The 22,500-nt window shown below is 49.8% G+C and overlaps 1 protein-coding gene across 1 annotated transcript in view; it reads right to left on the bottom strand.

Moving 5' to 3' along the window:
* The window catches only part of LOC124017627 (vacuolar protein sorting-associated protein 13B-like), a 242,195-nt gene that overhangs the window by 137,061 nt on the left and 82,634 nt on the right, over positions 1-22,500 (bottom strand). The window contains 2 exon segments of the mRNA XM_046332880.1: positions 242-518; positions 9,103-9,302. Coding sequence (XP_046188836.1) covers positions 242-518; positions 9,103-9,302 — 477 coding nt within the window.

Raw genomic sequence — 22,500 nt, 5'->3', positions numbered from 1 at the left:
CTGTATCTAATAGATAGTAACAGTGTGTTATTACCTGAGTCCTGTATCTAATAGATAGTAACAGTGTGTTATTACCTGAGTCCTGTATCTAATAGATAGTAACAGTGTGTTATTACCTGAGTCCTGTATCTAATAGATAGTAACAGTGTGTTATTACCTGAGTCCTGTATCTAATAGATAGTAACAGTGTGTTATTACCTGAGTAACAGGTGGATAGGTAGTAGTGAGGTATGATGGGTACCTGAGTTCTGTATGTACTGGAACAGCCCAGTGCGGAGGTCATCAGAGCTGTGTTCTGTCCTGGGGGAGGGGGATTCAGGGGAGGGGGGTGACTGGGTGGCAAAGGGGGGCTTTTCCTCTTCAGCCCCAGTCCCAGTCCCAGACCCAGACCCAGACCCAGACCCAGTCCCAGCCCCAGACCCAGTCCCAGACCCAGATCCCTGGTTCCTCTGGAGGTAGGCCTGCAGGTGTTCATACACCAGCCGCAGACAGTTTACATGCTCCTGGCCCCAGAACACCTAAACACACACAAGGAGAATATTACATGACAGGGTACTACTATAGAGGGTAGGATGGGGTTAAGGATGGGGTTAAGGATGGGTTTGGGGGTTAAGGATGGGGTTAAGGATGGGTTTGGGGGTTAAGGATGGGGTTAAGGATGGGGTTGGGGGTTAAGGATGGGGTTAAGGATGGGGTTAAGGATGGGTTTGGGGGTTAAGGATGGGTTTGGGGGTTAAGGATGGGGTTAAGGATGGGGTTAAGGATGGGGTTAAGGATGGGGTTAAGGATGGGGTTGGGGGTTAAGGATGGGGTTAAGGATGGGTTTGGGGGTTAAGGATGGGGTTAAGGATGGGGTTGGGGGTTAAGGATGGGGTTAAGGATGGGGTTGGGGGTTAAGGATGGGGTTAAGGATGGGGTTAAGGATGGGTTTGGGGTTAAGGATGGGGTTAAGGATGGGTTTGGGGGTTAAGGATGGGGTTAAGGATGGGTTTGGGGGTTAAGGATGGGGTTAAGGATGGGGTTGGGGTTAAGGATGGGGTTAAGGATGGGGTTAAGGATGGGTTTGGGGTTAAGGATGGGTTTGGGGGTTAAGGATGGGGTTAAGGACACACCAAGGATGGGGTTAAGGATGGGGTTAAGGATGGGGTTGGGGTTAAGGATGGGGTTAAGGATGGGTTTGGGGTTAAGGATGGGGTTAAGGATGGGGTTGGGGGTTAAGGATGGGGTTAAGGATGGGGTTGGGGGTTAAGGATGGGGTTAAGGATGGGGTTAAGGATGGGTTTGGGGGTTAAGGATGGGTTTGGGGGTTAAGGATGGGGTTAGGATGGGTTTGGGGAGGGGGTTGGGGGTTAGGATGGGGTTGGGGGATGGGGTTGGGGGTTAAGGATGGGGTTAAGGATGGGGTTAAGGATGGGGTTAAGGGATGGGGTTAAGGATGGGGTTAAGGATGGGGTTAAGGATGGGTTTGGGGGTTAAGGATGGGGTTAAGGATGGGTTTGGGGGTTAAGGATGGGGTTAAGGATGGGGTTGGGGGTTAAGGATGGGTTTGGGGGTTAAGGATGGGGTTGGGGGTTAAGGATGGGTTTGGGGGTTAAGGATGGGGTTGGGGGTTAAGGATGGGGTTAAGGATGGGTTTGGGGTTAAGGATGGGGTTAAGGATGGGGTTGGGGGTTAAGGATGGGGTTGGGGGTTAAGGATGGGTTTGGGGGTTAAGGATGGGTTTGGGGTTAAGGATGGGGTTAAGGATGGGGTTGGGGGTTAAGGATGGGGTTAAGGATGGGGTTGGGGGTTAAGGATGGGGTTGGGGGTTAAGGATGGGGTTAAGGATGGGGTTGGGGGTTAAGGATGGGTTTGGGGTTAAGGATGGGTTTGGGGGTTAAGGATGGGTTTGGGGGTTAAGGATGGGGTTGGGGGTTAAGGATGGGGTTAAGGATGGGGTTGGGGGTTAAGGATGGGGTTAAGGATGGGGTTGGGGGTTAAGGATGGGGTTGGGGGTTAAGGATGGGGTTGGGGGTTAAGGATGGGGTTAAGGATGGGGTTGGGGGTTAAGGATGGGTTTGGGGTTAAGGATGGGGTTGGGGGTTAAGGATGGGGTTAAGGATGGGTTTGGGGTTAAGGATGGGGTTGGGGGTTAAGGATGGGGTTAAGGATGGGGTTGGGGGTTAAGGATGGGGTTAAGGATGGGTTTGGGGTTAAGGATGGGGTTAGGATGGGTTTGGGGTTAAGGATGGGGTTAAGGATGGGTTTGGGGTTAAGGATGGGGTTAAGGATGGGGTTGGGGTTAAGGATGGGGTTGGGGGTTACGGATGGGTTTGGGGTTAGGATGGGGTTAAGGATGGGGTTGGGGTTAAGGATGGGTTTGGGGGTTAAGGATGGGGTTGGGGAATAAGGATGGGGTTGGGGGTTAAGGATGGGGTTGGGGAATAAGGATGGGGTTGGGGGTTAAGGATGGGGTTGGGGGTTAAGGATGGGGTTGGGGGTTAAGGATGGGGTTAAGGATGGGTTTGGGGGTTAAGGATGGGGTTAAGGATGGGGTTGGGGGTTAAGGATGGGGTTGGGGGTTATGGATGGGGTTAAGGATGGGTTTGGGGGTTAAGGATGGGGTTAAGGATGGGGTTGGGGGTTAAGGATGGGGTTGGGGGTTAAGGATGGGGTTGGGGGTTACGGATGGGTTTGGGGGTTAAGGATGGGGTTGGGGAATAAGGATGGGGTTGGGGTTAAGGATGGGGTTGGGGTTTAAGGATGGGGTTGGGGTTAAGGATGGGGTTGGGGTTAAGGATGGGGTTGGGGGTTAAGGTGGAGTTAAGGAAGGGGTTGGGGGTTAAGGATGGGTTTGGGAGTTAATTATGGGGATGGGGTTAAGGATGGGGTTGGGGGTTAAGGATGGGGTTGGGAATAAGGATGGGGTTGGGGATGGGGTTGAGGGTTAATGATGGGATTGGGGATTAAGGATGGGGTTGGGGGTTAAGGATGGGGTTGGGGGGTTAAGGATGGGGTTGGGGGTTAAGGATGGGGTTGGGGAATAAGGATGGGGTTGGGGTTAAGGATGGGGTTGGGGGTTAAGGATGGGGTTAAGGATGGGGTTGGGGGTTAAGGATGGTTGGGGTTAAGGATGGGGTTGGGGGTTAAGGATGGGGTTGGGGGTTAAGGATGGGGTTGGGGGTTAAGGATGGGGTTGGGGGTTATGGATGGGTTTGGGGTTAAGGATGGGGTTGGGGAATAAGGATGGGGTTGGGGTAAAGATGGGGTTGGGGGTTAAGGATGGGTTTGGGGGTTAAGGATGAGGTTAGGGGTTAAGGATGGGGTTGGGGGTTAAGGATGGGGTTTGGGGTTAAGGATGGGGTTAAGGATGGGGTTGGGGTTAAGGATGGTTGGGGTTAAGGATGGGGGGAAGGGGGGGTTAAGGATGGGGTTGGGGGTTAAGGATGGGGTTGGGGGTTATGGATGGGTTTGGGGGTTAAGGATGGGGTTGGGGAATAAGGATGGGGTTGGGGTAAAGATTGGGGTTGGGGGTTAAGGATGGGTTTGGGGAGGATGAGGTTAGGGGTTAAGGATGGGGTTGGGGCTAGGTGCTAGGGTTAAGAATGGGGTTAAGGATGGGTTTGGGGGTTAAGGATGGGGTTGGGGTTAAGGATGGGTTTGGGGGTTAAGGATGGGGTTGGGAGTTAAGGATGGTTGGGGATTAAGAATGGGGTTAAGGATGGGGTTAAAGAAGGGGTTGGGGGTTAAGGATGGGGTTGGGGATTGGGTTGGGGGTTAAGGAGAGGGTTGGGTTGGGGGTTAAGGATGGGGTTAAGGATGGGGTTAAAGAAGGGGTTGGGGGTTAAGGATGGGGTTGGGGATTGGGTTGGGGGTTAAGGAGAGGGTTGGGTTGGGGGTTAAGGATGGGGTTAAAGAAGGGGTTGGGGGTTAAGGATGGGGTTACGGATGGGGTTGGGGGTTAAGGATGGGTTTGGGGTTTAAGGATGGGGTTGGGGCTAAGGGTTAAGGATGGGGTTGGGGCTGGGGGTTAAGGATGGGGTTAAAAAGGGGTTGGGGGTTAAGGATGGGGTTGGGGATTGGGTTGGGGTTAAGGAGAGGGTCAAGTTCGGGAAGGGGTTGGGGGTTGGGGATGGGCTGGGGATTGGGGTTGAGATTGGGGGTTAAGTATGGGGCGGGGGTTGGGCTGGGGCTTGGACAGGAAGGCAGGAATCTCTGAGTCAAAAAAACAGTTGAGACACAGAACCAGACTGGGCTCTACTCTGCTGTGGAGGAGGGTGACTAAACGTAAAAACAGGAACATGTGGGTATTTCTCAAGTTTGGAGCTGGAACGGAAGGAATTTGGGTGGTTTTTGTACAAGACTTCATTAAAACACCACAAACACTCTGTATTTGCAGAAGGAAATGTATGATTATGTATTAGGTGTTGAGTTGTTGGGGTGAGGGTTAAGGATGGGGTTGGGGTTGAGGATGGGGTTGGGGGTGAGAGTTAAGGATGGGTTTGAGGTGAGGGTTAAGGATGGGGTTGAGGATGGGGGTTAAGGATGGGTTTGGGGATTAAGGATGGGGTTGGGGGTTGAGGATGGGGTTGGGGGTTAAGGATGGGGCTGGGGCTGGGAATAAGGATGGGGTTGGGGTTTGAGGATGAGGTTGGGGTTAAAGATGGGGTTGTGGGTTGAGGATGGGGTTGTGGGTTAAGGATTGGGTTGGGGATTAAGGATGGGGCTGGGGGTTAAGGATGGGGTTGGGAGTTAAGGATGGGGTTGGGGGTTAAGGATGGGTTTGGGGGTTGAGATGGGGTTTGGGGGTTAAGGATGGGGTTGGGTTAAGGATGGGGTTGGGGGTTAAGGACGGGGTTGGGGGTTAAGGACGGGGTTGGGGGTTAAGGACGGGGTTGGGGGATTAAGGATGGGGTTGGGGATTAAGGGACGGGGTTGGGGGTTAAGGACGGGGTTGGGGGTTAAGGACGGGGTTTGGTGATTAAGGATGGGGTTGGGGGTTAAGGATGGGGTTGGGGGTTAGGGATGGGGTTGGGGGTTGAGGATGGGGTTGGGGGTTAAGGATGGGGTCAGTTCAGGATGGGGTTTGGGGTTAAGGATGGGGTTTGGGGTTAAGGATGGGGTTGGGGTTGAGGATGGGGTTGGGGGTTGAGGATGAGGTTGGGGGTTAAGGATGGGGTTGGGGCTGAGGATGAGGTTGGGGGTTAAGGATGGGTTTGGAGATTAAGGATGGGGTTGGGGCTGAGGGTTAGGATGGAGTTAAGGATGGGGTTAGGGGTTAAGGATGGGGTTAGGGGTTAAGGAGAGGGTAGAGTTCGGGATGGGGTTGGGGGTTAAGGATGGGGTTAGGGGTTAAGGAGAGGGTAGAGTTCGGGATGGGGTTGGGGGTTAAGGAGAGGGTAGAGTTCGGGGAAGGGGTTGGGGTGAGGGTTAAGGATGGGGTTGGGGGTTAATGATGGGGTTGGGAATGGGCTGGGGGTTGGGGTTGAGATTGGGGTTAAGGATGGGGCGGGGGGTTGTGTTGGGAATGGGGTTTGGACAGGAAGGCAGGAATCTCTGAGTCAAAAAATAGTTGAGACACAAAACCAGACTGGGCTCTACTCTGCTGTGGAGGAGGGTGACTAAATGTAAAAACAGGAAAAGTTTGGAGCTGGAACGGAAGGAATTTGGGTGGTTTTTGTACAAGACTTCATTAAAACACCACAAACACTCTGTATTTGCAGAAGGAAGTGTATGATTATGTATTAGGTGTTGAGTTGTGACTGACCTTTCTGTTAATGGCTCGCAATAAGTGCATTAGACAAAACGTCAGGAAGTTTCCCGCTGTTGTAATGTGGAAAACTTACAGCAGTACACTAACAGTAGAAGTACCAGTCTGTACCCTAACAGAGAAGTACCAGTCGATCCCTAACAGTAGAAGTACCAGTCGATCCTAACAGTAGAAGTACCAGTCTGCACCCTGACAGTAGAAGTACCAGTCGATCCCTAACAGTAGAAGTACCAGTCTTCACCCTAACAGCAGAAGTACCAGTCTGTACCCTAACAGTAGAAGTACCAGTCTTCACCCTAACAGTAGAAGTACCAGTCTTCACCCTAACAGTAGAAGTACCAGTCGATCCCTAACAGTAGAAGTACCAGTCGATCCCTAACAGTAGAAGTACCAGTCTTCACCCTAACAGTAGAAGTACCAGTCTTCACCCTAACAGTAGAAGTACCAGTCGATCCCTAACAGTAGAAGTACCAGTCGATCCCTAACAGTAGAAGTACCAGTCTTCACCCTAACAGTAGAAGTACCAGTCTGTACCCTAACAGTAGAAGTACCAGTCGATCCCTAACAGTAGAAGTACCAGTCGATACCTAACAGTAGAAGTACCAGTCTTCACCCTAACAGTAGAAGTACCAGTCTTCACCCTAACAGTAGAAGTACCAGTCTTCACCCTAACAGTAGAAGTACCAGTCGATCCCTAACAGTAGAAGTACCAGTCGATCCCTAACAGTAGAAGTACCAGTCTTCACCCTAATAGTAGAAGTACCAGTCTTCACCCTAATAGTAGAAGTACCAGTCTTCACCCTAACAGTAGAAGTACCAGTCGATCCCTAACAGTAGAAGTACCAGTCGATCCCTAACAGTAGAAGTACCAGTCTGTACCCTAACAGTAGAAGTACCAGTCGATCCCTAACAGTAGAAGTACCAGTCGATCCCTAACAGTAGAAGTACCAGTCGATCCCTAACAGTAGAAGTACCAGTCGATCCCTAACAGTAGAAGTACCAGTCGATCCCTAACAGTAGAAGTACCAGTCGATCCCTAACAGTATTAGTACCAGTCAATCCTAACAGTAGAAGTACCAGTCGATCCCTAACAGTAGAAGTACCAGTCGATCCCTAACAGTAGAAGTACCAGTCGATCCTTAACAGTAGAAGTACCAGTCTGTACCCTAACAGTAGAAGTACCAGTCGATCCTAACAGTAGAAGTACCAGTCGATCCCTAACAGTAGAAGTACCAGTCTGTACCCTAACAGTAGAAGTACCAGTCGATCCTAACACTAGAAGTACCAGTCGATCCCTAACAGTAGAAGTACCAGTCTGTACCCTAACAGTAGAAGTACCAGTCGATCCCTAACAGTAGAAGTACCAGTCTGTACCCTAACAGTAGAAGTACCAGTCGATCCTAACAGTAGAAGTACCAGTCGATCCCTAACAGTAGAAGTACCAGTCTTCACCCTAACAGTAGAAGTACCAGTCTTCACCCTAACAGTAGAAGTACCAGTCTGTACCCTAACAGTAGAAGTACCAGTCGATCCTAACAGTAGAAGTACCAGTCGATCCCTAACAGTCATGAAAGTGATAAATAACCAGTAGAGGTCATTAGTAGAGGTCATTAGGGTGATGAATAACCAGTAGAGGTCATTAGGGTGAGGTCATTAGGGTGATGAATAACCAGTAGAGGTCATTAGGGTGAGGTCATTAGAGTGATGAATAACGAGTAGAGGTCATTAGTAGAGGTCATTAGAGTGATGAATGACCAGTAGAGGTCATTAGGGTGAGGTCATTAGAGTGATGAATAACCAGTAGAGGTCATTAGTGTGAGGTCATTAGGGTGAGGTCATTAGGGTGATGAATAACCAGTAGAGGTCATTAGTGTGAGGTCATTAGTGTGAGGTCATTAGGGTGAGGTCATTAGGGTGATGAATAACCAGTAGAGGTCATTAGGGTGAGGTCATTAGGGTGAGGTCATTAGGGTGAGGTCATTAGGGTGAGGTCATTAGAGTGATGAATAACCAGGAGAGGTCATTAGGGTGAGGTCATTAGTAGAGATCATTAGGGTGATGAATGACAGTAGAGGTCATTAGGGTGAGGTCATTAGGGTGATGAATGACCAGTAGAGGTCCTTAGGGTGAGGTCATTAGGGTGATGAATAACCAGTAGAGGTCATTAGTAGAGGTCATTAGGATGAGGTCATTAGGGTGATGAATAACCAGTAGAGGTCATTAGGGTGAGGTTATTAGGGTGATGAATAACCAGTAGAGGTCATTAGGGTGAGGTCATTAGGGTGAGGTCATTAGGGTGATGAATGACCAGTAGAGGTCATTAGTAGAGGTCATTAGGATGAGGTCATTAGGGTGATGAATAACCAGTAGAGGTCATTAGGGTGAGGTCATTAGGGTGATGAATAACCAATAGAGGTCATTAGTAGATGTCATTAGGGTGAGATCATTAGGGTGATGAATGACCAGTAGAGGTCATTAGGGTGAGGTCATTAGGGTGAGGTCATTAGGGTGATGAATAACCAGTAGAGGTCATTAGTAGAGGTCATTAGGATGAGGTCATTAGGGTGATGAATAACCAGTAGAGGTCATTAGGGTGAGGTCATTAGGGTGATGAATAACCAATAGAGGTCATTAGTAGATGTCATTAGGGTGAGATCATTAGGGTGATGAATGACCAGTAGAGGTCATTAGGGTGAGGTCATTAGGGTGAGATCATTAGGGTGATGAATGACCAGTAGAGGTCATTAGGGTGAGGTCATTAGGGTGATGAATAACCAGTAGAGGTCATTAGTAGAGGTCATTAGGGTGATGAACAACCAGTAGAGGTCATTAGGGTGAGGTCATTAGATGAGGTCATTAGGGTGATGACTAACGAGTAGAGGTCATTAGGGTGATGAATAACCAGTAGAGGTCATTAGTAGAGGTCATTAGGGTGATGAATAACCAGTAGAGGTCATTAGGGTGAGGTCATTAGGGTGAGGTCATTAGGGTGAGGTCATTAGGGTGATGAATAACCAGTAGAGGTCATTAGGGTGAGGTCATTAGGGTGAGATCATTAGGGTGAGGTCATTAGGGTGAGGTCATTAGGGTGATGAATAACCAGTAGAGGTCATTAGGGTGAGGTCATTAGGGTGATGAATAACCAGTAGAGGTCATTAGGGTGAAAGGTGGACTAACTCTGTGTTACTGAATTAGGGTGGGAATGGCACACAGGGTTGTAAATAAACTGATACATTTCTCTAAATTCTGTTAGTTTCCCAGAAAACCTGGTTGGAAGAATTCCCGGAATCAGGAAGGAATGAGGAGGAAATCAGGGAGCCTCCAACCAGAGGATTGTGGGTGTTCCCTCTCACCTGCAGTAGGCCTCCCTTCAGGTCCAGCAGTAGTTTAGGGGTCCCAGTCTCAGGTTCAGAACTGCTGTGCCTACACCACCTGGCCTCTAGGGCGGCGCTACAGGAGAAAGGCCCCAGCAGCAGACGGCTCCGATCCTTCAGACCCGTCCTTAACAGGATATCCTGCAGCTCCAACAGCACTGAGACTGACTGGACCGGGTCTACAAGGAGCACAGAGAGACATACAGTAGTAAAGGGTTTGTGTAACGTAGAGCTGGCAGCTTGTAGCTTTAATAAACACCTCTAAAAAAACAGATCAACTTCAGAGAGACATACAGTAGTAAAGGGTTTGTGTAACGTAGAGCTGGCAGCTTGTAGCTTTAATAAACACCTAAAAAAAAACTGATCAACTTCAGAGAGACATACAGTAGTAAAGGGTTTGTGTAACGTAGAGCTGGCAGCTTGTAGCTTTAATAAACACCTCTAAAAAAAAAAAAAACAGATCAACTTCAGAGAGACATACAGTAGTAAAGGGTTTGTGTAACGTAGAGCTGGCAGCTTGTAGCTTTAAACACCTCTAAAAAAACAGATCAACTTCAGAGAGACATACAGTAGTAAAGGGTTTGTGTAATGTAGAGCTGGCAGCTTGTAGCTTTAATAAACACCTCTAAAAAAACAGATCAACTTCAGAGAGACATACAGTAGTAAAGGGTTTGTGTAACGTAGAGCTGGCAGCTTGTAGCTTTAATAAACACCTCTAAAAAAACAGATCAACTTCAGAGAGACATACAGTAGTAAAGGGTTTGTGTAACGTAGAGCTGGCAGCTTGTAGCCTTAATAAACACCTCTAAAAAAAAACAGATCAACTTCAGAGAGACATACAGTAGTAAAGGGTTTGTGTAACGTAGAGCTGGCAGCTTGTAGCCTTAATAAACACCTCTAAAAAACAGATCAACTTCAGAGAGACATACAGTAGTAAAGGGTTTGTGTAACGTAGAGCTGGCAGCTTGTAGCTTTAATAAACACCTCTAAAAAAACAGATCAACTTCAGAGAGACATACAGTAGTAAAGGGTTTGTGTAACGTAGAGCTGGCAGCTTGTAGCTTTAAACACGTCTAAAAAAACAGATCAACTTCAGAGAGACATACAGTAGTAAAGGGTTTGTGTAACGTAGAGCTGGCACCTTGTAGCTTTAATAAACACCTCTAAAAAAACAGATCAACTTCAGAGAGACATACAGTAGTAAAGGGTTTGTGTAACGTAGAGCTGGCAGCTTGTAGCTTTAATAAACACCTCTAAAAAACAGATCAACTTCAGAGAGACATACAGTAGTAAAGGGTTTGTGTAACGTAGAGCTGGCAGCTTGTAGCTTTAATAAACACCTCTAAAAAAAAAAGATCAACTTCAGAGAGACATACAGTAGTAAAGGGTTTGTGTAACGTAGAGCTGGCAGCTTGTAGCTTTAATAAACACCTCTAAAAAAAACAGATCAACTTCAGAGAGACATACAGTAGTAAAGGGTTTGTGTAACGTAGAGCTGGCAGCTTGTAGCTTTAATAAACACCTCTAAAAAAACAGATCAACTTCAGAGAGACATACAGTAGTAAAGGGTTTGTGTAACGTAGAGCTGGCAGCTTGTAGCTTTAATAAACACCTCTAAAAAAACAGATCAACTTCAGAGAGACATACAGTAGTAAAGGGTTTGTGTAAGGGTTTGTGTAGAGCTGGCAGCTTGTAGCTTTAATAAACACCTCTAAAAAAAACAGATCAACTTCAGAGAGACATACAGTAGTAAAGGGTTTGTGTAACGTAGAGCTGGCAGCTTGTAGCTTTAATAAACACCTCTAAAAAAAACAGATCAACTTCAGAGAGACATACAGTAGTAAATGACAGACACTTGGTCAGACAAACAGATGAGCTAGCCGTTGGTTCCTACAGTGAGACGTGTGAACCCGGACAGACACTTGGTCAGACAAACACAGGACAGTTCCGGCTCAGTCCATCTCCTTCCAGTCGTGACAGAGGGATTGACCTCGGCTACGACCTTGGTTAGGATCCAAGCTCGACGAACTCATAAATCTCCATAAACCTTGGTCTCCGCCAATCTCTGACTATGGACGTGCGTCTCTGGTCTGGTCTGGTCTGGTCTGTCAGTCAACAGAATACTTGGATGCTGTACTGTGTATGAGTAATCTGTCCTGAGAATCAACTCTTGGCAAGGTAGCCTAGTGGTTAGAGCGTTGGACTAGTAACCGGAAGGTTGCAAGTTCAAACCCCGAGCTGAACAAGGTACAAATCTGTCGTTCTGCCCCTGAACAGGCAGTTAACCCACTGTTCCTAGGCCGTCATTGAAAATAAGAATTTGTTCTTAACTGATCTTGCCGGGATAAATAAAGGTTAAATAAAGATTAAAAAATAAATAATAATAATAATAATAATAAATGGCCCTTTAAACTGCTGCCTGCCGGGGAACCCAGAGAACCAACTCTTTAACGGGCCTTTAAACTGCTGCCTGCCGGGGAACCCAGAGAACCAACTCTTTAACGGGCCTTTAAACTGCTGCCTGCCGGGGAACCCAGAGAACCAACTCTTTAACGGGCCTTTAAACTGCTGCCTGCCGGGGAACCCAGAGAACCAACTCTTTAACGGGCCTTTAAACTGCTGCCTGCCGGGAACCCAGAGAACCAACTCTTTAACGGGCCTTTAAACTGCTGCCTGCCGGGGAACCCAGAGAACCAACTCTTTAACGGGCCTTTAAACTGCTGCCTGCCGGGGAACCCAGAGAACCAACTCTTTAACGGGCCTTTAAACTGCTGCCTGCCGGGAACCCAGAGAACCAACTCTTTAACGGGCCTTTAAACTGCTGCCTGCCGGGGAACCCAGAGAACCAACTCTTTAACGGGCCTTTAAACTGCTGCCTGCCGGGGAACCCAGAGAACCAACTCTTTAACGGGCCTTTAAACTGCTGCCTGCCGGGAACCCAGAGAACCAACTCTTTAACGGGCCTTTAAACTGCTGCCTGCCGGGGAACCCAGAGAACCAACTCTTTAACGGGCCTTTAAACTGCTGCCTGCCGGGGAACCCAGAGAACCAACTCTTTAACGGGCCTTTAAACTGCTGCCTGCCGGGAACCCAGAGAACCAACTCTTTAACGGGCCTTTAAACTGCTGCCTGCCGGGAACCCAGAGAACCAACTCTTTAACGGGCCTTTAAACTGCTGCCTGCCGGGGAACCCAGAGAACCAACTCTTTAACGGGCCTTTAAACTGCTGCCTGCCGGGGGAACCCAGAGAACCAACTCTTTAACGGGCCTTTAAACTGCTGCCTGCCGGGGAACCCAGAGAACCAACTCTTTAACGGGCCTTTAAACTGCTGCCTGCCGGGGAACCCAGAGAACCAACTCTTTAACGGGCCTTTAAACTGCTGCCTGCCGGGGAACCCAGAGAACCAACTCTTTAACGGGCCTTTAAACTGTTGCGTGCCTGCCGGGGAACCCAGAGAACCAACTCTTTAACGGGCCTTTAAACTGCTGCCTGCCGGGGAACCCAGAGAACCAACTCTTTAACGGGCCTTTAAACTGCTGCCTGCCGGGGAACCCAGAGAACCAACTCTTTAACGGGCCTTTAAACTGCTGCCTGCCGGGGAACCCAGAGAACCAACTCTTTAACGGGCCTTTAAACTGCTGCCTGCCGGAGAACCAACTCTTTAACGGGCCTTTAAACTGTTGCGTGCCTGCCGGGGAACCCAGAGAACCAATTCTTTAACGGGCCTTTAAACTGCTGCCTGCCGGGGAACCCAGAGAACCAACTCTTTAACGGGCCTTTAAACTGCTGCCTGCCGGGGAACCCAGAGAACCAACTCTTTAACGGGCCTTTAAACTGCTGCCTGCCGGGGAACCCAGAGAACCAACTCTTTAACGGGCCTTTAAACTGCTGCCTGCCGGGGAACCCAGAGAACCAACTCTTTAACGGGCCTTTAAACTGCTGCCTGCCGGGGAACCCAGAGAACCAACTCTTTAACGGGCCTTTAAACTGCTGCCTGCCGGAGAACCCAGAGAACCAACTCTTTAACGGGCCTTTAAACTGCTGCCTGCCGGAGAACCAACTCTTTAACGGGCCTTTAAACTGCTGCCTGCCGGGGAACCCAGAGAACCAACTCTTTAACGGGCCTTTAAACTGCTGCCTGCCGGGGAACCCAGAGAACCAACTCTTTAACGGGCCTTTAAACTGCTGCCTGCCGGGAACCCAGAGAACCAACTCTTTAACGGGCCTTTAAACTGCTGCCTGCCGGGGGAACCCAGAGAACCAACTCTTTAACGGCTGGGGCCTTTAAACTGCTGCCTGCCGGGGAACCCAGAGAACCAACTCTTTAACGGGCCTTTAAACTGCTGCCTGCCGGGAACCCAGAGAACCAACTCTTTAACGGGCCTTTAAACTGCTGCCTGCCGGGGAACCCAGAGAACCAACTCTTTAACGGGCCTTTAAACTGCTGCCTGCCGGGGAACCCAGAGAACCAACTCTTTAACGGGCCTTTAAACTGCTGCCTGCCGGAGAACCAACTCTTTAACGGGCCTTTAAACTGCTGCCTGCCGGGGAACCCAGAGAACCAACTCTTTAACGGGCCTTTAAACTGCTGCCTGCCGGGGAACCCAGAGAACCAACTCTTTAACGGGCCTTTAAACTGCTGCCTGCCGGGGAACCCAGAGAACCAACTCTTTAACGGGCCTTTAAACTGCTGCCTGCCGGGGAACCCAGAGAACCAACTCTTTAACGGGCCTTTAAACTGCTGCCTGCCGGGGAACCCAGAGAACCAACTCTTTAACGGGCCTTTAAACTGCTGCCTGCCGGGGAACCCAGAGAACCAACTCTTTAACGGGCCTTTAAACTGCTACCTGCCGGGAACCCAGAGAACCAACTCTTTAACGGGCCTTTAAACTGCTGCCTGCCGGGGAACCCAGAGAACCAACTCTTTAACGGGCCTTTAAACTGCTGCCTGCCGGGGAACCCAGAGAACCAACTCTTTAACGGGCCTTTAAACTGCTGCCTGCCGGGGAACCCAGAGAACACGGAACTAACTGCTCTGTTGTTCCATCACTTGTTTTGCTCCCGCTGTTTACAATAACCAAAACCTCTGTCTTGTTTTCATTCTGTCTGCGCTGTGCTGACATGATCCAGGCAGGCCTCTCTCTCTCAGAGCAGCACTAGGCTGGGGAACTCCCAGGCAGGCCTCCTCTCTCTCAGAGCAGCACTAGGCTGGGGAACTCCCAGGCAGGCCTCCTCTCTCTCAAAGCAGCACTAGGCTGGGGAACTCCCAGGTAGACCTCCTCTCTCTCAGAGCAGCACTAGGCTGGGGAACTCCCAGGCAGGCCTCATCTCTCTCAGAGCAGCACTAGGCTGGGGAACTCCCAGGCAGGCCTCCTCTCTCTCAGAGCAGCACTAGGCTGGGGAACTCCCAGGCAGGCCTCATCTCTCTCAGAGCAGCACTAGGCTGGGGAACTCCCAGGCAGGCCTCATCTCTCTCAGAGCAGCACTAGGCTGGGGAACTCCCAGGCAGGCCTCATCTCTCTCAGAGCAGCACTAGGCTGGGGAACTCCCAGGCAGGCCTCATCTCTCTCAGAGCAGCACTAGGCTGGGGAACTCCCAGGCAGGCCTCATCTCTCTCAGAGCAGCACTAGGCTGGGGAACTCCCAGGCAGGCCTCATCTCTCTCAGAGCAGCACTAGGCTGGGGAACTCCCAGGCAGGCCTCATCTCTCTCAGAGCAGCACTAGGCTGGGGAACTCCCAGGTAGACCTCCTCTCTCTCAGAGCAGCACTAGGCTGGGGAACTCCCAGGCAGGCCTCCTCTCTCAGAGCAGCACTAGGCTGGGGAACTCCCAGGCAGGCCTCATCTCTCTCAGAGCAGCACTAGGCTGGGGAACTCCCAGGCAGGCCTCTCTCTCTCAGAGCAGCACTAGGCTGGGGAACTCCCAGGCAGGCCAACCTCTCTCTCAGAGCAGCACTAGGCTGGGGAACTCCCAGGCAGGCCTCTCTCTCTCAGAGCAGCACTAGGCTGCGGAACTCCCAGGTAGACCTCTCTCTCTCAGAGCAGCACTAGGCTGGGGAACTCCCAGGCAGGCCTCATCTCTCTCAGAGCAGCACTAGGCTGGGGAACTCCCAGGCAGGCCTCACTCTCTCTCAGAGCAGCACTAGGCTGGGGAACTCCCCAGGCAGGCCTCATCTCTCTCAGAGCAGCACTAGGCTGGGGAACTCCCAGGTAGACCTCCTCTCTCAGAGCAGCACTAGACTGGGGAACCCCCAGGTAGGCCTCCTCTCTCAGAGCAGCACAAGGCTGGGGAACTCCCAGGTAGACCTCCTCTCTCAGAGCAGCACTAGGCTGGGGAACCCCCAGGCAGGCCTCATCTCTCTCAGAGCAGCACTAGGCTGGGGAACCCCAGGTAGGCCTCGTCTCTCTCAGAGCAGCACTAGGCTGGGGAACCCCCAGGTAGGCCTCCTCTCTCTCAGAGCAGCACTAGGCTGGGGAACTCCCAGGCAGGCCTCCTCTCTCAGAGCAGCACTAGACTGGGGAACCCCCAGGCAGGCCTCCTCTCTCAGAGCAGCACTAGGCTGGGGAACCCCAGGTAGACCTCTCTCAGAGCAGCACTAGGCTGGGGAACCCCAGGTAGGCCTCTCTCTCTCAGAGCAGCACTAGGCTGGGGAACCCCAGGTAGGCCTCTCTCTCAGAGCAGCACTAGGCTGGGGAACCCCAGGTAGGCCTCCTCTCTCAGAGCAGCACTAGGCTGGGGAACTCCCAGGTAGACCTCCTCTCTCAGAGCAGCACTGGGCTGGGGAACCCCAGGTAGGCCTCCTCTCTCAGAGCAGCACTGGGCTGGGGAACTCCCAGGTAGACCTCATCTCTCTCAGAGCAGCACTGGGCTGGGGAACCCCAGGTAGGCCTCTCTCTCAGAGCAGCACTAGGCTGGGGAACTCCCAGGTAGACCTCCTCTCTCAGAGCAGCACTAGGCTGGGAACTCCCAGGTAGGCCTCCTCTCTCAGAGCAGCACTAGGCTGGGGAACTCCCAGGTAGACCTCCTCTCTCAGAGCAGCACTAGGCTGGGGAACTCCCAGGTAGACCTCATCTCTCAGAGCAGCAGTGAACTGACTAACTGTGGCTATCATCATCCTATTAAAACAGAGAGAGCCTCATCCCAACTGGCCAGAAGACTCCTCTTCTACCATGGTGCATCAACTACAGCCCAGATGACCAGATCAGGGCGGAACAGAAAGCACCACGGCATGATGAGGTAAAACACAGCTGCAACCACAATGACAATATTAATATTCTCACTAATTAGGAAGTTTAAAGTCCTCTCCTCTCCTCCCCTCCTCTCCTCTCCTCTCCTCTCCTCTCCTCTCCTCTCCTCTCCTCTCCCCTCTCTCTGTGTGTGTGTGAGCTCAGCCTGTATTCTGCCACCCAGCCTATTATCATGTGGTCAGGGAGAGAGCAGAGGAGAACCACACTCATATTTATGGTCGACCGTTGGACGCCTGAGACGAACGGACAGCAAGTTACCATCCCATTCCCACACACACACACACACACACACACACACACACACACACACACACACACACACACACACACACACACACACACACACACACACACACACACACACACACACACACACACACACACACACACACACACACAGAGTCTGGTCTACTGCAGCTCTGTCGTCTTGACTACAGAGTCTGGTCTACTGCAGCTCTGTCGTCTTGACTACAGAGTCTGGTTTACCGCAGCTCTGTCGTCTTGACTACAGAGTCTGGATCTACTCCATCTCTGTCGTCTTGACTACAGAGTCTGGATCTACTGCATCTCTGTCGTCTTGACTAGAGTCTGGGTCTACTGCATCTCTGTCGTCTTGACTACAGAGTCTGGGTCTACTGCAGCTCTGTCGTCCTGACAACAGAGTCTGGTCTACTGCAGCTCTGTCGTCCTGACAACAGAGTCTGGTCTACTGCAGCTCTGTCGTCTTGACTACAGTCTGGTCTACTGCAGCTCTGTCGTCCTGACAACAGAGTCTGGGTCTACTGCAGCTCTGTCGTCCTGACTACAGAGTCCGGGTCTACTGCAGCTCTGTCGTCCTGACAACAGAGTCTGGTCTACTGCAGCTCTGTCGTCTTGACTACAGAGTCTGGTCTACTGCAGCTCTGTCGTCTTGACTACAGAGTCTGGTCTACTGCAGCTCTGTCGTCTTGACTACAGAGTCTGGTCTACTGCAGCTCTGTCGTCTTGACTACAGAGTCTGGTCTACTGCAGCTCTGTCGTCTTGACTACAGAGTCTGGTCTACTGCAGCTCTGTCGTCTTGACTACAGAGTCTGGTCTACTGCAGCTCTGTCGTCTTGACTACAGAGTCTGGTCTACTGCAGCTCTGTCGTCTTGACTACAGAGTCTGGTCTACTGCAGCTCTGTCGTCTTGACTACAGAGTCTGGATCTACTGCATCTCTGTCATCCTGACAACAGAGTCTGGGTCTACTGCAGCTCTGTCGTCTTGACTACAGAGTCTGGTCTACTGCAGCTCTGTCGTCTTGACTACAGAGTCTGGTCTACTGCAGCTCTGTCGTCTTGACTACAGAGTCTGGTCTACTGCAGCTCTGTCGTCTTGACTACAGAGTCTGGTCTACTGCAGCTCTGTCGTCTTGACTACAGAGTCTGGTCTACTGCAGCTCTGTCGTCTTGACTACAGAGTCTGGTCTACTGCAGCTCTGTCGTCTTGACTACAGAGTCTGGTCTACTGCAGCTCTGTCGTCTTGACTACAGAGTCTGGTCTACTGCAGCTCTGTCGTCTTGACTACAGAGTCTGGTCTACTGCAGCTCTGTCGTCTTGACTACAGAGTCTGGATCTACTGCAGCTCTGTCGTCTTGACTACAGAGTCTGGGTCTACTGCAGCTCTGTCGTCTTGACTACAGAGTCTGGATCTACTGCAGCTCTGTCGTCTTGACTACAGAGTCTGGGTCTACTGCAGCTCTGTCGTCTTGACTACAGAGTCTGGATCTACTGCAGCTCTGTCGTCTTGACTACAGAGTCTGGTCTACTGCAGCTCTGTCGTCTTGACTACAGAGTCTGGGTCTACTGCAGCTCTGTCGTCTTGACTACACCTGTCATGTGTCCTTCTGTACAACACTTGTCCTGTGTCCTTCTGTACAACACTTGTCCTGTGTCCTTCTGTACAACACTTGTCCTGTGTCCTTCTGTACAACACTTGTCCTGTGTCCTTCTGTACAACACTTGTCCTGTGTCCTTCTGTATGGAGACACACAGGGCCAGTCAGTCCCATTATGTTAAAGCCATAGGTCTCTGGAGGGTACAGGAGACACACAGGGCAGTCAGTCCCATTATGTTAAAGCCAGGTCTCTGGAGGGTACTGAGACACATCAGGGCAGTCAGTCCCATTATGTTACAGCCATTAGACTGAGACCATCAGGACAGTCAGTCCCATTATGTTAAAGCCATTAGACTGAGACCATCAGAGCCATCAGTCCCATTATGTTAAAGCCATTAGACTGAGACCATCAGGACAGTCAGTCCCATCATGTTACAGCCATTAGACTGAGACCATCAGGACAGTCAGTCCCATTATGTTACAGCCATTAGACTGAGACCATCAGGACAGTCAGTCCCATTATGTTACAGCCATTAGACTGAGACCATCAGAGCCATCAGTCCCATTATGTTACAGCCATTAGACTGAGACCATCAGGACAGTCAGTCCCATTATGTTACAGCCATTAGACTGAGACCATCAGGACAGTCAGTCCCATTATGTTACAGCCATTAGACTGAGACCATCAGAGCCATCAGTCCCATTATGTTACAGCCATTAGACTGAGACCGTCAGGACAGTCAGTCCCATTATGTTACAGCCATTAGACTGAGACCATCAGGGCCATCAGTCCCATTATGTTACAGCCATTAGACTGAGACCATCAGAGCCATCAGTCTCATTATGTTACAGCCATTAGACTGAGACCATCAGGACAGTCAGTCCCATTATGTTACAACCATTAGACTGAGACCATCAGGACAGTCAGTCCCATTATGTTACAGCCATTAGACTGAGACCATCAGGACAGTCAGTCCCATTATGTTACAGCCATTAGACTGAGACCATCAGAGCCATCAGTCCCATTATGTTACAGCCATTAGACTGAGACCATCAGAGCCATCAGTCCCATTATGTTACAGCCATTAGACTGAGACCATCAGAGCCATCAGTCCCATTATGTTACAGCCATTAGACTGAGACCATCAGAGCCATCAGTCCCATTATGTTACAGCCATTAGACTGAGACCATCAGAGCCATCAGTCCCATTATGTTACAGCCATTAGACTGAGACCATCAGGACAGTCAGTCCCATTATGTTACAGCCATTAGACTGAGACCATCAGGACAGTCAGTCCCATTATGTTACAGCCATTAGACTGAGACCATTCAGAGCCATCAGTCCCATTATGTTACAGCCATTAGACTGAGACCATCAGAGCCATCAGTCCCATTATGTTACAGCCATTAGACTGAGACCATCAGGACAGTCAGTCCCATTATGTTACAGCCATTAGACTGAGACCATCAGGACAGTCAGTCCCATTATGTTACAGCCATTAGACTGAGACCATCAGAGCCATCAGTCCCATTATGTTACAGCCATTAGACTGAGACCATCAGAGCCATCAGTCCCATTATGTTACAGCCATTAGACTGAGACCATCAGGACAGTCAGTCCCATTATGTTACAGCCATTAGACTGAGACCATCAGGACAGTCAGTCCCATTATGTTACAGCCATTAGACTGAGACCATCAGGCCATCAGTCCCATTATGTTACAGCCATTAGACTGAGACCATCAGGACAGTCAGTCCCATTATGTTACAGCCATTAGACTGAGACCATCAGAGCCATCAGTCCCATTATGTTACAGCCATTAGACTGAGACCATCAGGACAGTCAGTCCCATTATGTTACAGCCATTAGACTGAGACCATCAGAGCCATCAGTCCCATTATGTTACAGCCATTAGACTGAGACCATCAGAGCCATCAGTCCCATTATGTTACAGCCATTAGACTGAGACCATCAGAGCCATCAGTCCCATTATGTTACAGCCATTAGACTGAGACCATCAGAGCCATCAGTCCCATTATGTTACAGCCATTAGACTGAGACCATCAGGACAGTCAGTCCCATTATGTTACAGCCATTAGACTGAGACCATCAGGACAGTCAGTCCCATTATGTTACAGCCATTAGACTGAGACCATCAGGCCATCAGTCCCATTATGTTACAGCCATTAGACTGAGACCATCAGGACAGTCAGTCCCATTATGTTACAGCCATTAGACTGAGACCATCAGGACAGTCAGTCCCATTATGTTACAGCCATTAGACTGAGACCATCAGGACAGTCAGTCCCATTATGTTACAGCCATTAGACTGAGACCATCAGACAGTCAGTCCCATTATGTTACAGCCATTAGACTGAGACCATCAGAGCCATCAGTCCCATTATGTTACAGCCATTAGACTGAGACCATCAGGACAGTCAGTCCCATTATGTTACAGCCATTAGACTGAGACCATCAGAGCCATCAGTCCCATTATGTTACAGCCATTAGACTGAGACCATCAGAGCCATCAGTCCCATTATGTTACAGCCATTAGACTGAGACCATCAGGACATCAGTCCCATTATGTTACAGCCATTAGACTGAGACCATCAGGACAGTCAGTCCCATTATGTTACAGCCATTAGACTGAGACCATCAGAGCCATCAGTCCCATTATGTTACAGCCATTAGACTGAGACCATCAGAGCCATCAGTCCCATTATGTTACAGCCATTAGACTGAGACCATCAGGACAGTCAGTCCCATTATGTTACAGCCATTAGACTGAGACCATCAGAGCCATCAGTCCCATTATGTTACAGCCATTAGACTGAGACCATCAGGACAGTCAGTCCCATTATGTTACAGCCATTAGACTGAGACCATCAGAGCCATCAGTCCCATTATGTTACAGCCATTAGACTGAGACCATCAGGACAGTCAGTCCCATTATGTTACAGCCATTAGACTGAGACCATCAGAGCCATCAGTCCCATTATGTTACAGCCATTAGACTGAGACCATCAGGACAGTCAGTCCCATTATGTTACAGCCATTAGACTGAGACCATCAGGACAGTCAGTCCCATTATGTTACAGCCATTAGACTGAGACCATCAGGACAGTCAGTCCCATTATGTTACAGCCATTAGACTGAGACCATCAGGCCAGTCAGTCCCATTATGTTACAGCCATTAGACTGAGACCATCAGGACAGTCAGTCCCATTATGTTACAGCCATTAGACTGAGACCATCAGGACAGTCAGTCCCATTATGTTACAGCCATTAGACTGAGACCATCAGAGCCATCAGTCCCATTATGTTACAGCCATTAGACTGAGACCATCAGAGCCATCAGTCCCATTATGTTACAGCCATTAGACTGAGACCATCAGGACATCAGTCCCATTATGTTACAGCCATTAGACTGAGACCATCAGAGCCATCAGTCCCATTATGTTACAGCCATTAGACTGAGACCATCAGGCCATCAGTCCCATTATGTTACAGCCATTAGACTGAGACCATCAGGACAGTCAGTCCCATTATGTTACAGCCATTAGACTGAGACCATCAGGACAGTCAGTCCCATTATGTTACAGCCATTAGACTGAGACCATCAGAGCCATCAGTCCCATTATGTTACAGCCATTAGACTGAGACCATCAGAGCCATCAGTCCCATTATGTTACAGCCATTAGACTGAGACCATCAGGACATCAGTCCCATTATGTTACAGCCATTAGACTGAGACCATCAGAGCCATCAGTCCCATTATGTTACAGCCATTAGACTGAGACCATCAGAGCCATCAGTCCCATTATGTTACAGCCATTAGACTGAGACCATCAGGACAGTCAGTCCCATTATGTTACAGCCATTAGACTGAGACCATCAGAGCCATCAGTCCCATTATGTTACAGCCATTAGACTGAGACCATCAGGACAGTCAGTCCCATTATGTTACAGCCATTAGACTGAGACCATCAGAGCCATCAGTCCCATTATGTTACAGCCATTAGACTGAGACCATCAGGACAGTCAGTCCCATTATGTTACAGCCATTAGACTGAGACCATCAGGACAGTCAGTCCCATTATGTTACAGCCATTAGACTGAGACCATCAGGACAGTCAGTCCCATTATGTTACAGCCATTAGACTGAGACCATCAGAGCCATCAGTCCCATTATGTTACAGCCATTAGACTGAGACCATCAGGACAGTCAGTCCCATTATGTTACAGCCATTAGACTGAGACCATCAGA

The sequence above is a fragment of the Oncorhynchus gorbuscha genome, unplaced genomic scaffold (assembly GCF_021184085.1).
Source record: "Oncorhynchus gorbuscha isolate QuinsamMale2020 ecotype Even-year unplaced genomic scaffold, OgorEven_v1.0 Un_scaffold_295, whole genome shotgun sequence".
NCBI classification, from domain to species: domain Eukaryota; kingdom Metazoa; phylum Chordata; class Actinopteri; order Salmoniformes; family Salmonidae; genus Oncorhynchus; species Oncorhynchus gorbuscha.
This window is presented reverse-complemented; position numbering and strand designations above follow the sequence as displayed.